At 58.2% G+C, this 13,542-nt stretch overlaps 2 protein-coding genes across 5 annotated transcripts; both read left to right on the top strand.

The window, feature by feature from the left end:
- The first annotated feature begins 6,647 nt into the window (after positions 1 to 6,647).
- On the top strand, positions 6,648 to 9,656 carry LOC136299149 (CMRF35-like molecule 6). 2 transcript variants are annotated; one of them, XM_066200501.1, is made up of 4 exons: positions 6,648 to 6,727; positions 6,827 to 7,168; positions 7,906 to 8,041; positions 9,208 to 9,656. In XM_066200501.1, the coding sequence occupies exons 1-4, from the start codon at positions 6,688 to 6,690 to the stop codon at positions 9,581 to 9,583; spliced, it is 894 nt and encodes a 297-aa protein (XP_066056598.1). In that variant the 5' UTR covers positions 6,648 to 6,687; the 3' UTR covers positions 9,584 to 9,656. The 2 variants fall into 2 exon arrangements, with proteins under 2 accessions (XP_066056598.1, XP_066056599.1); XM_066200502.1 differs by lacking the exon at positions 7,906 to 8,041 and having other exon boundaries at positions 9,208 to 9,378.
- Positions 9,657 to 10,110: 454 nt separating this feature from the next.
- On the top strand, positions 10,111 to 13,119 carry LOC136299173 (CMRF35-like molecule 2). Of its 3 annotated transcripts, XM_066200537.1 has the most exons (4): positions 10,111 to 10,190; positions 10,290 to 10,631; positions 11,369 to 11,504; positions 12,671 to 13,119. In XM_066200537.1, exons 1-4 carry the CDS (start codon positions 10,151 to 10,153, stop codon positions 13,044 to 13,046), a joined length of 894 nt encoding a protein of 297 aa, XP_066056634.1. In that variant the 5' UTR covers positions 10,111 to 10,150; the 3' UTR covers positions 13,047 to 13,119. The 3 variants fall into 3 exon arrangements, with proteins under 3 accessions (XP_066056634.1, XP_066056633.1, XP_066056635.1); XM_066200536.1 differs by having other exon boundaries at positions 10,115 to 10,631; XM_066200538.1 differs by having other exon boundaries at positions 10,115 to 10,631; positions 12,373 to 12,701.
- The last annotated feature ends 423 nt before the right edge of the window (positions 13,120 to 13,542 follow it).

Below are 13,542 nucleotides of genomic sequence, written 5' to 3'. Positions count from 1 at the left end.
CAGAGCCCGCCGGACTCTCCGCTGGTCTCTGCCCACCTCCCCGTCTCTGTCCACCGTGATAGAGCCCCCCCGACTTAGCAGAGCCCGGGGGTCTCCGCCGTTGCCGCGGGGAATCGCTGCCCTTCTTCCCTCCGCTGCGGGAGGCACCCGCGGGGCACCGCCAGCCCTGGCAGAGATTTTCGGTGCCAGCTCCGATCAGTGCCGAGCTGAGAGCACGGAGCCAGGTCCGCTGCGCTGCTCCGCTCCGCATTCACAGCAGGCTCGTTGGCACTTAAGAAGCCTCATGCCTGCACCGAGGCTGCTCCGGCTGACACCCCTCCAGAGCCCAGGGGCAGGGGTGAAGCACAGAGCTGCGTGGTCATCACCGGTGTGTCACTCTAGGCAGGGGTAGCAGCTCGTACTAGCCAGGCCATTTCAGCTTCTTTACCAAACTGGTGCTGAGCCTGGTTCACCCCAGCAGGTCCAGTTTGTTATCTCACTGCACTTACAGAGCCCAGTTATGACTCTGCTCAGAGTAAAAAATAAAAAGTTATTAGAACCAGAATGAAGCTGTGCCTAAACCTGAAGGTGACAGTCAATATCTCATTGAGATCGTTTTGTTTACAACTCCCTTTAGAGCAATCTGTTGTTGTCGATTGCACTGGAAATAAATTAATCTTTACTCAGAAGTTTATTTAAGAGAGACTCGATTCAGTCTCCAGTTCCCTCCTTCCAGATCAGCAGATGGCCCCAAGCCAGAGGAACAGACCATGTTTCCAAGAGCCATCTGCACCCATCCGACTGCTGTTTGGCTGCCCGAGCCTGACATTGCTAATTATATCTGCCCATTATTTCATCTGACTGCAGACATGGTTCTGCTGGGTCAGATGATTAGACTTGGAAACAACAGCCAGAAAAAATTTTAAAAACCAATAGGGACAGTGGGGTTCAGGCTTGCCTGAGGCCAAAAAACACAACCCAACCAACCCAGACCATCCTGCAGCCAGACTAAGGCCTCATGCACTGGAAGACAATCAACAGCACAGAAATAAATGATATCACAAGCCCTGGTGATCAGAAAATTAACAAGTGGTTCAATAGTGCGCACACCCCACAGCAGGCAGATCCAAGAAGAAGAGAGCAGCAAACCTCAGGAGGGCTTCAACAAAGTCAGGGTAACTCTTAAACACACCAAGAACATGTCAAAACGCCCAAATTTCCATGGATGTCAGTACAACCCTTCCCGTGGATGTCCCAGTGCTCTCATGGCCCATTAAGGATGGAGACTTCATGCCTCCATCCTGAGTGCATGCTCAGCCTTCTCCTGGCCCAGAGGGGGGGCACTGCCTGACCCCAGAGACCCAGATCTACAGCAGGGACTGCACGGCTCTGCCCTGGGCACCCAAACTGGGCAGGTACTCAAACAAACCTCTCCTGGAAGGTGGGGGTGAAGAGGAGAGTAAGCCCCCAACATTCCACTGGGTCTGAGGCTCCAGGTCTGCTTATCCTTGGATGGGAATTTCTGGGAGGTCCCTGCTGCAGGAGAAGCTCTGGGGCTCAGAGAGCATTCTGACTTTTTAGCTTGAGAAACATTTGTTAACTACCCTGAATCACGAAGGAGAGAGAGCAGGGGGGAGCTGCTGCTCACTGAAGAGCCTCACAGAGCCAAGTTGTCCATTCCCTCTGCAGGCACTGGCGTTGCACTAGAGACACACTCAGCCCTGCAGGTTTAACCTCACTCAGGAGGAAGACAATTTTCCTGTCCATCATGATATCTCCAAATGTAATGCAGCCTAATGAGACAACGCAGATCGCTGGCAAAACGCAGGCACCAGCACGCCCTGGTCCTGCTCCAAGGGCTTCATCCCACTTTATCATGCTGGAGGACCTGACCCATCGTAGATAAGCAATAACAGCATCTTTATTGGAGCCCAGCAGCCCAACAGGTGCATCACTGCCTCCCTTCACACACCGAGGAATGCATTTCCCCACCACCCAGACCAAATCATTTGCTCCACAAGTCTCCCCAAGACCCAGCAGAGGCTTCTGGCAGCCAGTGAACAGTTTATTGCCCCGAGCAAGTGCTGACCAGCTGAAATCAATACAGAGCAATGAAATCAGAGGAAATGGCCTGTAAACGGCAGGAGTGATTCCAAATGAACCTGCAATTTAGATCCATTGTTTGGTGTGTTTGCTCGAAGACTGCATCTCTGGAAGCTTAATTACTTGTAGATCTGCCTTGAGAACTACAGCTCTAACAGTGGAAGATTTAAATCCAGCTGAGGAGTTTCTTCTTCACTGTCCTCCTGGCCTGCTCCTGCTTGTTCTCTGCTGCCCGACCCCATTAAGTGCTGTAGTATCTCCCTGGATTGCCTGTACAACGCATCTGGGGGAAACTGGAGCCTTGCTGATGTCATTCCTTCCCCATGAGCTAGGAAGGAATCAGAATTTCATCCTCTGAATCCACCGAGTATGGATTCTTAATTTCTTTGCATTAAACAACCCCTGCCGTGGCCCTTTCTGGCTAAGTCCATCCTCAGGTGGAGCCCAGAGCAAATCCTCCACCACCACAAAGTCAGCAAGTACGTTTTGCCACTTTTACTGTCTTTGCTAAATCGGGAGACCTGGGAATCATCCGGACTTATCTTGGTTATCTGAGATGGCAGCGGAGAGATCAGACAATGCCTGCTCAATCAGCCAGCACAAAAGGAGCTACATTATTATACTCAGTCTTATCTCCTAAGGACAATTTCACCAAACTCACTAAATCTGCCCGTGAAGAACAGACTGAAACGACCTGATCATTTTTCAAAGGCCCTAGATTAAATAACAGAGCGAAGGATTGGAAATATCATTGAAGTCCAGAGAAGACAGGACTCTGGAAAGGCTCAGCTGTGGTGGTGGGTAATACAGTGGGATGAGAACTGCGGAAGATCTGTTCTTGCTGGGCCCTGAACCAAGGAGATGCACGCACTGATTAGCTCAATTACTGCCTGTCTCAGGAAGGCTTTGAGGCTTTTTCTTAGGACCGACCCCAGAGAGTAAACCCAGATTCACAGTCTTGCAGCACTAGAGCAAAAGCAGCGTCTGATGGTGTCGGGCAGTGTCCCGTTGCTGCTGGGCAGGGACTGGGAGCGCTGCCCAGGGGCAGGCAGGGGCTGCAGGGGCGCACGAGTCAGCTCATCTCATCCCCTCTGCGGTGCCCAGAGCACACCACGACAGCGCTGCCGGGGCTCTGACACGCTTTGCTCGCTGACGCGGCCACCGGGCCACGCGAGGGTGCTCGCTGCAGCCCGGCGTGCGGCACAGGCGAAAAGGCAAATGGGTGTGCTCCTGTCAGCGTGCACCAGCGGGATTCCTGAGAAGCGCTCCAGCGATGCTGCTTCTCTCACCGAGCAGCCTTGCCTCGTGCTTCCTGGGCCTCTTTCCACCAGAAGAGAGAGGTCTTGGCTTGCAGGATGCTGCCACAGCCTCCAGAGATGCTGGCTCAGAGCAGAGTGCCTTCCCCTGCCCGGTGCAGGGAGCTGTGTTTATCCATTCCCCCGGGCTTCTGGAACACCTCCGCACCCGTGCCGAGGGGGTGTCGGGGGGGGCTCTCTGCACGTCTCTCCCCACTTTAGGCAGTGTGATTCCTGCACACTCTGGTGCACTGATCTGTGCCTGAATTGCTCTACTCCCTTTGTGGTTTTGCCTTCTAACTAACACTCACTTTAATTGGGATAAACATCATAGATCCTCCTGTGACAGGCTTCTGTGTCAGCACTCTGGGGTTCCTCATTCCTGCCTGCTCTCATCTTGACCTTCCGCCCCAGGAGGATGTTCACACTGCTGTTTCTTTGGGTCTGAGGAACTGAGCTGGAGCCATCCTCTTTGCAAACCCCTCATTGACAGCCCCTGGCCAGCGTCCCACTCAGCCAGGGTCCCTTCAAACAGCAGGTGAGAGGAGAAATATCAGAGTAAAACCTCATGTGGGGGTCGCAGTGCTGATGTTGGGTGGCTGTAAATCACTGCTCTATCCTCAGGGGATGGAAGGAGAACTTCCCAACCAGTCCATCAACAGGGGTTGACCTGCACTCACTCTACTCCAGTGCCTGCATCCCTGCTCTGGCCAGGCCCTCTCAAAACTCCCCAAAATCCTTGGGGCAGGGAAGGGTCTTTTGTCCCTGCTGGGAAGGTCCCAGCTGGGATGGTGGAGGAACCTGCTGCATTTTGACATTTTCTTGGGAACCCAGTGACTATTTCAGAGAAAAAGCAGTCTCTGTCACGGAACACCCCAGGGTGAGTCATGAGCCCTGGGTCAAGGAGAGGAAGCAACTGTCTTGAAAAGAAGATATCCAGAGTCTGAGGGTAAGCACTGCCCAAAGAAGTGTCGGGAGAAGACGGCTTGGAAAACTCTTAGGACATCCATGTGCATGTGGGCCTGGCTTCATTCTGAAGGATTTTTTGTGGAAAACCACGGGGAAAATTCCACCTCAGGAGCAAGAAGCTGGAAGATGAGGATTTTCTTGGTTTGGACCCTTTTCCTCATGAGAGCCACGAGCACAGGTCAGGCAAATCTATACCAGGGGTTCTGGCAGAGCTGTGGAGAAGCTGGGGCTGAGGCAGACCAGGAAGCTCACTGGGGTCATGGCAAAAGCCTAGCTAATCTCAAACTTTTCCTCTGCCAGTTACAGGGCAGGATCTCTGAGATTTGCTTATTCCCTGCCATGTGAACCCTGGGAATAAGGCTTTTCACTCTCTTATTAATATACACCTTTGATGGGGGCTCTTTTTTAATGACTGGGGGCATTTCACCTCACCACAGCTCACTAGCATGGTGGGTGCACAGGCACAGCCTCCCTCAGGCTGTACCCCCAAGAAACCTGGGCTCAGATCCTTTATGGTTTCCTGAGGCAATGTCGGGACGGGTTTACAGCACCTCTCTCTGTCCCCTGCAGGTGGCCAGGCAGTGACAGGCCCCAGGCTGGTGACAGTTGAGCAGGGCAGCTCACTGGCAGTGTCCTGCAGCTACAGGCCACGCTACAAGCTCAACTCCAAATATTGGTGCCTCAAAAACTTCCTCTCGTTTTGCATGACTTACATCATCCAAACTGATGGCTCAGAGGCGACGGTGACGCGGGACAGGGTATCCATCAGGGACAACCACACAGCAAATTCATTCACAGTGACACTAAGCAGTGTCACACTGGGGGATGCAGGCCAGTACTCCTGTGGGGTGAAGAGGAAACTGAGGACAAACCAGTGGCACAGGATCAAGGTGATGGTCTCTGCAGGTAAAACAGGGCTGGAAGCAAATCTGCCTTTTTTCATTTTCCCCCTCTGCAGTGCTCAGGGCACTGTCTGGATACTTCCTTACCCAGCCTCTGCACCTTCATTGCTGAAGTCTCAAGGCAAAGACTCCTGTGCAAGGTGCAGGAGAGGAGGTGCAGGGGTCTCCCCTTTGCTCTGACTCTGTTTTCTCTGCCAGCTGTTTCAAACACAACTGAGGACAGCAACGTGAGCCCATTGACCACCAACCCTCTGTGCCCCAGGGGCTGTGGGGAGCCTCCAGTGCTGTGAGTCAGGGCTTGGGATCCGGGCAAGCCCCCAGCAGCACCCCCTGGCCAAAACTTTGTTTTCCCATGCACATATTGCCCAGCGTTGAGGCCCCAAGGAGCATCCTGGGGGCAAGCAGGGCAGCTGGCAGACATGCAAGTGGCCCAGTCGCCATCCTCATTCCCTTGACCCTCCTAAAGCTCTAGCATAACTTCCCTTCTCCTACACAGGTGCCAGCTCAGCATCATCCACTTGCTGCTTCTGCTCAGCATCAAGGTGCCCGTGGCACTGGCCGTGGTGTGTGGGGCAGCCTGGCTGAGGGGCCGGTGCAGAAGCCGCGAGCAGGAAAACCCGCAGCTCTGGGAGCTGTGCAGCAGCACCAGGGCCCGGGGCTGCCCACCCGTCCCAACCACCTCCGAGCCCCAGGGACGCCCTCCTGCCCCCCCGGCCCCCACCCTGCCGGGGCCATGCCACCCCTCACGGCCGCCCCGTGCCGGGAGCTGCTCGGCTCCGGCTGCGTGTGCCCCGGGAAAGCCTCGGCCCCTGCTGGCAGCCGCTGTGCTGGAGAGGGAAGGGTTTGGGGTGCACAGAGCCCATGTCTGTTGAGCTGCAGCTGCCAGCTGAAGACGCTTTTCAATAAAGGCTGGGTATCCTGCAGGGCCTTGTCTTCTTGTCTGTCTGTCTGTCTGTCTGTCTGCTCCTTTCTTCAGCTGCCAGCACTGCCCGGGATGCCCGTGGCAGCCGACGCAGCAGGGCACCGCTCCTCAGGAGAGCGGCAGCACTTTCCGCTACTTCCCAGCGCCGGCCGGGCTGCCGCTGCCGGCGCTGCCGGCCGTGATCGCGGGGCCGCGCTCCGGGTCGGCCTGCGGGACCCCACGGTCCCGGCCGGCGCCGCTCGACCCCGCGCTGGCCCGGCCCCGACGGCACGGGCGGGGCGAGGGCATCCCCGGGGCCCGGCCGGGCCCTTCCTGCCTCCCCGCCGGCTCCAACAAACGCTCCGCGCCCCCTCCGCTCGTCTCTCCGGCGGGCCCCCCTGTCCAGCAGTGCCGGAATTCCCCCCGCGCTCCTCCCCAGCGGGGTGACCGTGCGGCAGGGGCGGCCCGGGGCGGGGCGGGCTCCGCCGAGAGGAACCGGGAGCGGCAGCACGCTGAGCCCTGGCGTCCCGGAGCGGCCATGCAGCTCCTGCCTCTGCTCGCCTGGGCGCTGCTTCCAGGTAAGGTTGTGCCGGAGCCCCCGACTGCCGGGGCCGCCCCGTCGGGCAGGAGGTGCCGCTGCGGCGGCAGCGCTCCCGCTGCTCCGTGTGTCTCCACAGGCTGCGGGGCAGTGACGGGGCCCGGCACCGTGCTGGGATTCCTGGGGGGTTCCCTGTCGGTCACCTGTACCTACCAGCCGGGCCAGGAGAAGTTGCCGAAATTCTGGTGCACACCGCGTGCAGTGATTGGTACCTGTGGTGACGACATCGTCATCACCTCGGAGTCGGAGCCCGAGGTGCGGCAGGGCCGGTTCTCCATCCGGGACAACCGCACACAGCGGGTATTCACGGTGACCGTGGATGGTCTGTCTAAGGAGGACGAGGGCACCTTCTACTGCGGGGTGCGAACAGGAATACTTCGGTATGATGACAGTGCTGCTGTGAGGGTGATCATGGTCTCAGGTCAGTACTTGTGGGTTACAGGTCCCCCAGATCCAGCATGGATGTGTCTTTCCCTTTCAGCTGCTTGGAGCAATGGGGGCAGCCTGGTGTTGGTGGGTGCCCATGCAGGTGGGACAGCCCCAGGGTGTGTCACCACAGTGCAGTGGGTGCCACCATCACTCATTCCCTATTCTCAGTTGTCCCCAGAGCCCCTGCTTGGCATCCCAGGGTCAGCCATCTCTATTAGTGAGGTGCACTGTGCTCTCTGGGTCCAATTTTCTTCCTCTTTAGCTCTTGCTGCCCTTTCTGTGCCCTCCTTGCCTTAGTTTATCACACTGGGGTGTTCCTCATTGCACTGTGCTGCCCCATTTCCAACTTAGGACAAGGCAGTGCCTCTGGGCGCCAGGCCCTGGGCTTAGCAAATGTCTCTCTGCATTGCCTTGCCTGGGATCAGCCTGCCTAGCAGGACAATGTATGTGTGGTGGTGTTGTGTTAGTAGTAAACTGGGCATGGGGTGCCCAGACCCCCTTTCTGCAGCGTGAATGTGTTTTGTTCATGTTTTGTGGGGCACTGAGACTGTGAAAAGCCTCATGAGCAGGGGAAGGTTCTTACTGACCTCAAGATGTGTCCTCTGGGTGTGGCAGAGGGGATCCAGCTTGTCCTGCTGTGACAGCACAGGGGTCACTTCTATCTCACTGCAAAACCCACAGCATTTTATCAGCCAGAGATCAACCAAGCCTCTTCTCTTTTTGTTACAGCTTCTTCCACCCTCCCATCATCGACCTACACAACCACCTCGTTCTCTGATCTCATTCTCTCTGTAACAGGCCGCACACAGACACTTTCCCAGGGGGGAATTGTGCAATCAACATCAAATCCCTCCACCCCTCAACTGTGAGTAGGAGCTCATGCCTACAGCAGCCCCTTTCCTCCATCAGCTGTCTGGTGCAGCTGGAGCCCTGCAACCATTGGGCTCTTCACACCACACTTAAGGATCCAGTCCTCCTGGTTTTGCCTTTAGACACCACTCCACATGGAAAAATTCTTCCCTGTGAGGGTGTGGAGGTCCTGGCACAGGTTGCCCAGAGACGTTGTGGATGCCCCATCCCTGGAAGTGTTCAAGGCCAGGTTGGACAGGGCTTGGAAGAACTTGGGATGGTGGAATGTGTCCCTTCCCATGGCAGAGGGTTGGAACTGGATGATCTTTAAGGTCCCTTCTGACTGAAATCATTCTTTAATTATATGACAGTAATTCTTGTGCCTCTAGTCATATGGGAGAGGTGGTTCCTGCCTGCAACACCAACCCCATTTCCTTCCCCAAAACTCAGTGAGATTGTTCCTAGGAAGCCAAGTGCTGCCCAGTGTCCTGTTCTTTGTAGTCACTCAGAGCCTGGCAGAGATAGTTGCAAAAGCGTGAAACCAGAGTGTTAGATCTTCTCCCCTTCTGTCCTGCCACTGTGAGGTGATGGCAGCAGCAGACAAAGCTGAGACTCCCCCTCAGCACACTCAGGGCTGCGCTGGCTCACTGACTTTATATGCTTGCCCATGACAAAGAAGTTAACAAAGAGTGGAGTTAAACAAAGAGCAAATGCAAGAAACCCTTCTTAAATCACTGAAGACACATCAGCTCTCAGATCCAAGCACCATTTTCTTCTGCATTGTTTGGTTTGCCCTGCTCCATGCCCAGCTGGCAGCCTGTGCAAGGTGCAGGAGAGGAGGTGCGGGGGTCTCCCCTTTGCTCTGACTCTGTTTTCTCTGCCAGCTGTTTCAAACACAACTGAGGACAGCAACGTGAGCCCATTGACCACCAACCCTCTGTGCCCCAGGGGCTGTGGGGAGCCTCCAGTGCTGTGAGTCAGGGCTTGGGATCCGGGCAAGCCCCCAGCAGCACCCCCTGGCCAAAACGTTGTTTTCCCATGCACGTATTGCCCAGCTTTGAGGCCCCAAGGAGCATCCTGGGGGCAAGCAGGGCAGCTGGCAGACATGCAAGTGGCCCAGTCGCCATCCTCATTCCCTTGACCCTCCTAAAGCTCTAGCATAACTTCCCTTCTCCTACACAGGTGCCAGCTCAGCATCATCCACTTGCTGCTTCTGCTCAGCATCAAGGTGCCCGTGGCACTGGCCGTGGTGTGTGGGGCAGCCTGGCTGAGGGGCCGGTGCAGAAGCCGCGAGCAGGAAAACCCGCAGCTCTGGGAGCTGTGCAGCAGCACCAGGGCCCGGGGCTGCCCACCCGTCCCAACCACCTCCGAGCCCCAGGGACGCCCTCCTGCCCCCCCGGCCCCCACCCTGCCGGGGCCATGCCACCCCTCACGGCCGCCCCGTGCCGGGAGCTGCTCGGCTCCGGCTGCGTGTGCCCCGGGAAAGCCTCGGCCCCTGCTGGCAGCCGCTGTGCTGGAGAGGGAAGGGTTTGGGGTGCACAGAGCCCATGTCTGTTGAGCTGCAGCTGCCAGCTGAAGACGCTTTTCAATAAAGGCTGGGTATCCTGCAGGGCCTTGTCTTCTTGTCTGTCTGTCTGTCTGTCTGTCTGCTCCTTTCTTCAGCTGCCAGCACTGCCCGGGATGCCCGTGGCAGCCGACGCAGCAGGGCACCGCTCCTCAGGAGAGCGGCAGCACTTTCCGCTACTTCCCAGCGCCGGCCGGGCTGCCGCTGCCGGCGCTGCCGGCCGTGATCGCGGGGCCGCGCTCCGGGTCGGCCTGCGGGACCCCACGGTCCCGGCCGGCGCCGCTCGACCCCGCGCTGGCCCGGCCCCGACGGCACGGGCGGGGCGAGGGCATCCCCGGGGCCCGGCCGGGCCCTTCCTGCCTCCCCGCCGGCTCCAACAAACGCTCCGCGCCCCCTCCGCTCGTCTCTCCGGCGGGCCCCCCTGTCCAGCAGTGCCGGAATTCCCCCCGCGCTCCTCCCCAGCGGGGTGACCGTGCGGCAGGGGCGGCCCGGGGCGGGGCGGGCTCCGCCGAGAGGAACCGGGAGCGGCAGCACGCTGAGCCCTGGCGTCCCGGAGCGGCCATGCAGCTCCTGCCTCTGCTCGCCTGGGCGCTGCTTCCAGGTAAGGTTGTGCCGGAGCCCCCGACTGCCGGGGCCGCCCCGTCGGGCAGGAGGTGCCGCTGCGGCGGCAGCGCTCCCGCGGCTCCGTGTGTCTCCACAGGCTGCGGGGCAGTGACGGGGCCCGGCACCGTGCTGGGATTCCTGGGGGGTTCCCTGTCGGTCACCTGTACCTACCAGCCGGGCCAGGAGAAGTTGCCGAAATTCTGGTGCACACCGCGTGCAGTGCTTGGTACCTGTGGTGACGACATCGTCATCACCTCGGAGTCGGAGCCCGAGGTGCGGCAGGGCCGGTTCTCCATCCGGGACAACCGCGCACAGCGGGTATTCACGGTGACCGTGGATGGTCTGTCTAAGGAGGACAAGGGCACCTTCTACTGCGGGGTGCGAGCAGGAATACTTCGGTATGATGACAGTGCTGCTGTGAGGGTGATCATGGTCTCAGGTCAGTACTTGTGGGTTACAGGTCCCCCAGATCCAGCATGGATGTGTCTTTCCCTTTCAGCTGCTTGGAGCAATGGGGGCAGCCTGGTGTTGGTGGGTGCCCATGCAGGTGGGACAGCCCCAGGGTGTGTCACCACAGTGCAGTGGGTGCCACCATCACTCATTCCCTATTCTCAGTTGTCCCCAGAGCCCCTGCTTGGCATCCCAGGGTCAGCCATCTTTATTAGTGAGGTGCACTGTGCTCTCTGGGTCCAATTTTCTTTCTCTTTAGCTCTCGCTGCCCTTTCTGTGCCCTCCTTGCCTTACTTTATCACACTGGGGTGTTCCTCATTGCACTGTGCTGCCCCATTTCCAACTTAGGACAAGGCAGTGCCTCTGGGCTCCAGGCCCTGGGCTTAGCAAATGTCCCTCTGCATTGCCTTGCCCGGGATCAGCCTGCCTAGCAGGGCAATGTATGTGTGGTGGTGTTGTGTTAGTAGTAAACTGGGCATGGGGTGCCCAGACCCCCTTTCTGCAGCGTGAATGTGTTTTGTTCATGTTTTGTGGGGCACTGAGACTGTGAAAAGCCTCATGAGCAGGGGAAGGTTCTTACTGACCTCAAGATGTGTCCTCTGGGTGTGGCAGAGGGGATCCAGCTTGTCCTGCTGTGACAGCACAGGGGTCACTTCTATCTCACTGCAAAACCCACAGCATTTTATCAGCCAGAGATCAACCAAGCCTCTTCTCTTTTTGTTACAGCTTCTTCCACCCTCCCATCATCGACCTACACAACCACCTCGTTCTCTGATCTCATTCTCTCTGTAACAGGCCGCACACAGACAGTTTCCCAGGGGGGAATTGTGCAATCAACATCAAATCCCTCCACCTCTCAACTGTGAGTAGGAGCTCATGCCTACAGCAGCCCCTTTCCTCCATCAGCTGTCTGGTGCAGCTGGAGCCCTGCAACCATTGGGCTCTTCACACCTCCCTTAAGGATCCAGTCCTCCTGGTTTTGCCTTTAGACACCAGTCCACATGGAAAAATTCTTCCCTGTGAGGGTGGGGAGGTCCTGGCACAGGTTGCCCAGAGACGTTGTGGATGTCCCATCCCTGGAAGTGTTCAAGGCCAGGTTGGACAGGGCTTGGAAGAACTTGGGATGGTGGAATGTGTCCTTTCCCATGGCAGAGGGTTGGAACTGGATGATCTTTAAGGTCCCTTCTGACTGAAATCATTCTTTAATTATATGACAGTAATTCTTGTGCCTCTAGTCATATGGGAGAGGTGGTTCCTGCCTGCAACACCAACCCCATTTCCTTCCCCAAAACTCAGTGAGATTGTTCCTAGGAAGCCAAGTGCTGCCCAGTGTCCTGTTCTTTGTAGTCACTCAGAGCCTGGCAGAGATAGTTGCAAAAGCGTGAAACCAGAGTGTTAGATCTTCTCCCCTTCTGTCCTGCCACTGTGAGGTGATGGCAGCAGCAGACAAAGCTGAGACTCCCCCTCAGCACACTCAGGGCTGCGCTGGCTCACTGACTTTATATGCTTGCCCATGACAAAGAATTTAACAAAGAGTGGAGTTAAACAAAGAGCAAATGCAAGAAGCCCTTCTTAAATCACTGAAGACACATCAGCTCTCAGATCCAAGCACCATTTTCTTCTGCATTGTTTGGTTTGCCCTGCTCCATGCCCAGCTGGCAGCCTGTGCAAGGTGCAGGAGAGGAGGTGCAGGGGTCTCCCCTTTGCTCTGACTCTGTTTTCTCTGCCAGCTGTTTCAAACACAACTGAGGACAGCAATGTGAGCCCATTGACCACCAACCCTCTGTGCCCCAGGGGCTGTGGGGAGCCTCCAGTGCTGTGAGTCAGGGCTTGGGATCCGGGCAAGCCCCCAGCAGCACCCCCTGGCCAAAACGTTGTTTTCCCATGCACGTATTGCCCAGCTTTGAGGCCCCAAGGAGCATCCTGGGGGCAAGCAGGGCAGCTGGCAGACATGCAAGTGGCCCAGTCGCCATCCTCATTCCCTTGACCCTCCTAAAGCTCTAGCATAACTTCCCTTCTCCTACACAGGTGCCAGCTCAGCATCATCCACTTGCTGCTTCTGCTCAGCATCAAGGTGCCCGTGGCACTGGCCGTGGTGTGTGGGGCAGCCTGGCTGAGGGGCCGGTGCAGAAGCCGCGAGCAGGAAAACCCGCAGCTCTGGGAGCTGTGCAGCAGCACCAGGGCCCGGGGCTGCCCACCTGTCCCAACCACCTCCGAGCCCCAGGGACGCCCTCCTGCCCCCCCGGCCCCCACCCTGCCGGGGCCATGCCACCCCTCACGGCCGCCCCGTGCCGGGAGCTGCTCGGCTCCGGCTGCGTGTGCCCCGGGAAAGCCTCGGCCCCTGCTGGCAGCCGCTGTGCTGGAGAGGGAAGGGTTTGGGGTGCACAGAGCCCATGTCTGTTGAGCTGCAGCTGCCAGCTGAAGACGCTTTTCAATAAAGGCTGGGTATCCTGCAGGGCCTTGTCTTCTTGTCTGTCTGTCTGTCTGTCTGTCTGCTCCTTTCTTCAGCTGCCAGCACTGCCCGGGATGCCCGTGGCAGCCGACGCAGCAGGGCACCGCTCCTCAGGAGAGCGGCAGCACTTTCCGCTACTTCCCAGCGCCGGCCGGGCTGCCGCTGCCGGCGCTGCCGGCCGTGATCGCGGGGCCGCGCTCCGGGTCGGCCTGCGGGACCCCACGGTCCCGGCCGGCGCCGCTCGACCCCGCGCTGGCCCGGCCCCGACGGCACGGGCGGGGCGAGGGCATCCCCGGGGCCCGGCCGGGCCCTTCCTGCCTCCCCGCCGGCTCCAACAAACGCTCCGCGCCCCCTCCGCTCGTCTCTCCGGCGGGCCCCCCTGTCCAGCAGTGCCGGAATTCCCCCCGCGCTCCTCCCCAGCGGGGTGACCGTGCGGCAGGGGCGGCCC

Source organism: Chamaea fasciata, unplaced genomic scaffold (genome assembly GCF_029207755.1).
Source record: "Chamaea fasciata isolate MVZ Bird 193981 ecotype frontalis unplaced genomic scaffold, bChaFas1.0.hap1 SCAF_19, whole genome shotgun sequence".
Classification (NCBI taxonomy): domain Eukaryota; kingdom Metazoa; phylum Chordata; class Aves; order Passeriformes; family Sylviidae; genus Chamaea; species Chamaea fasciata.
The sequence above is the reverse complement of the archived record's forward strand: the minus strand, read 5'-3'. Positions and strand labels throughout refer to the sequence as shown.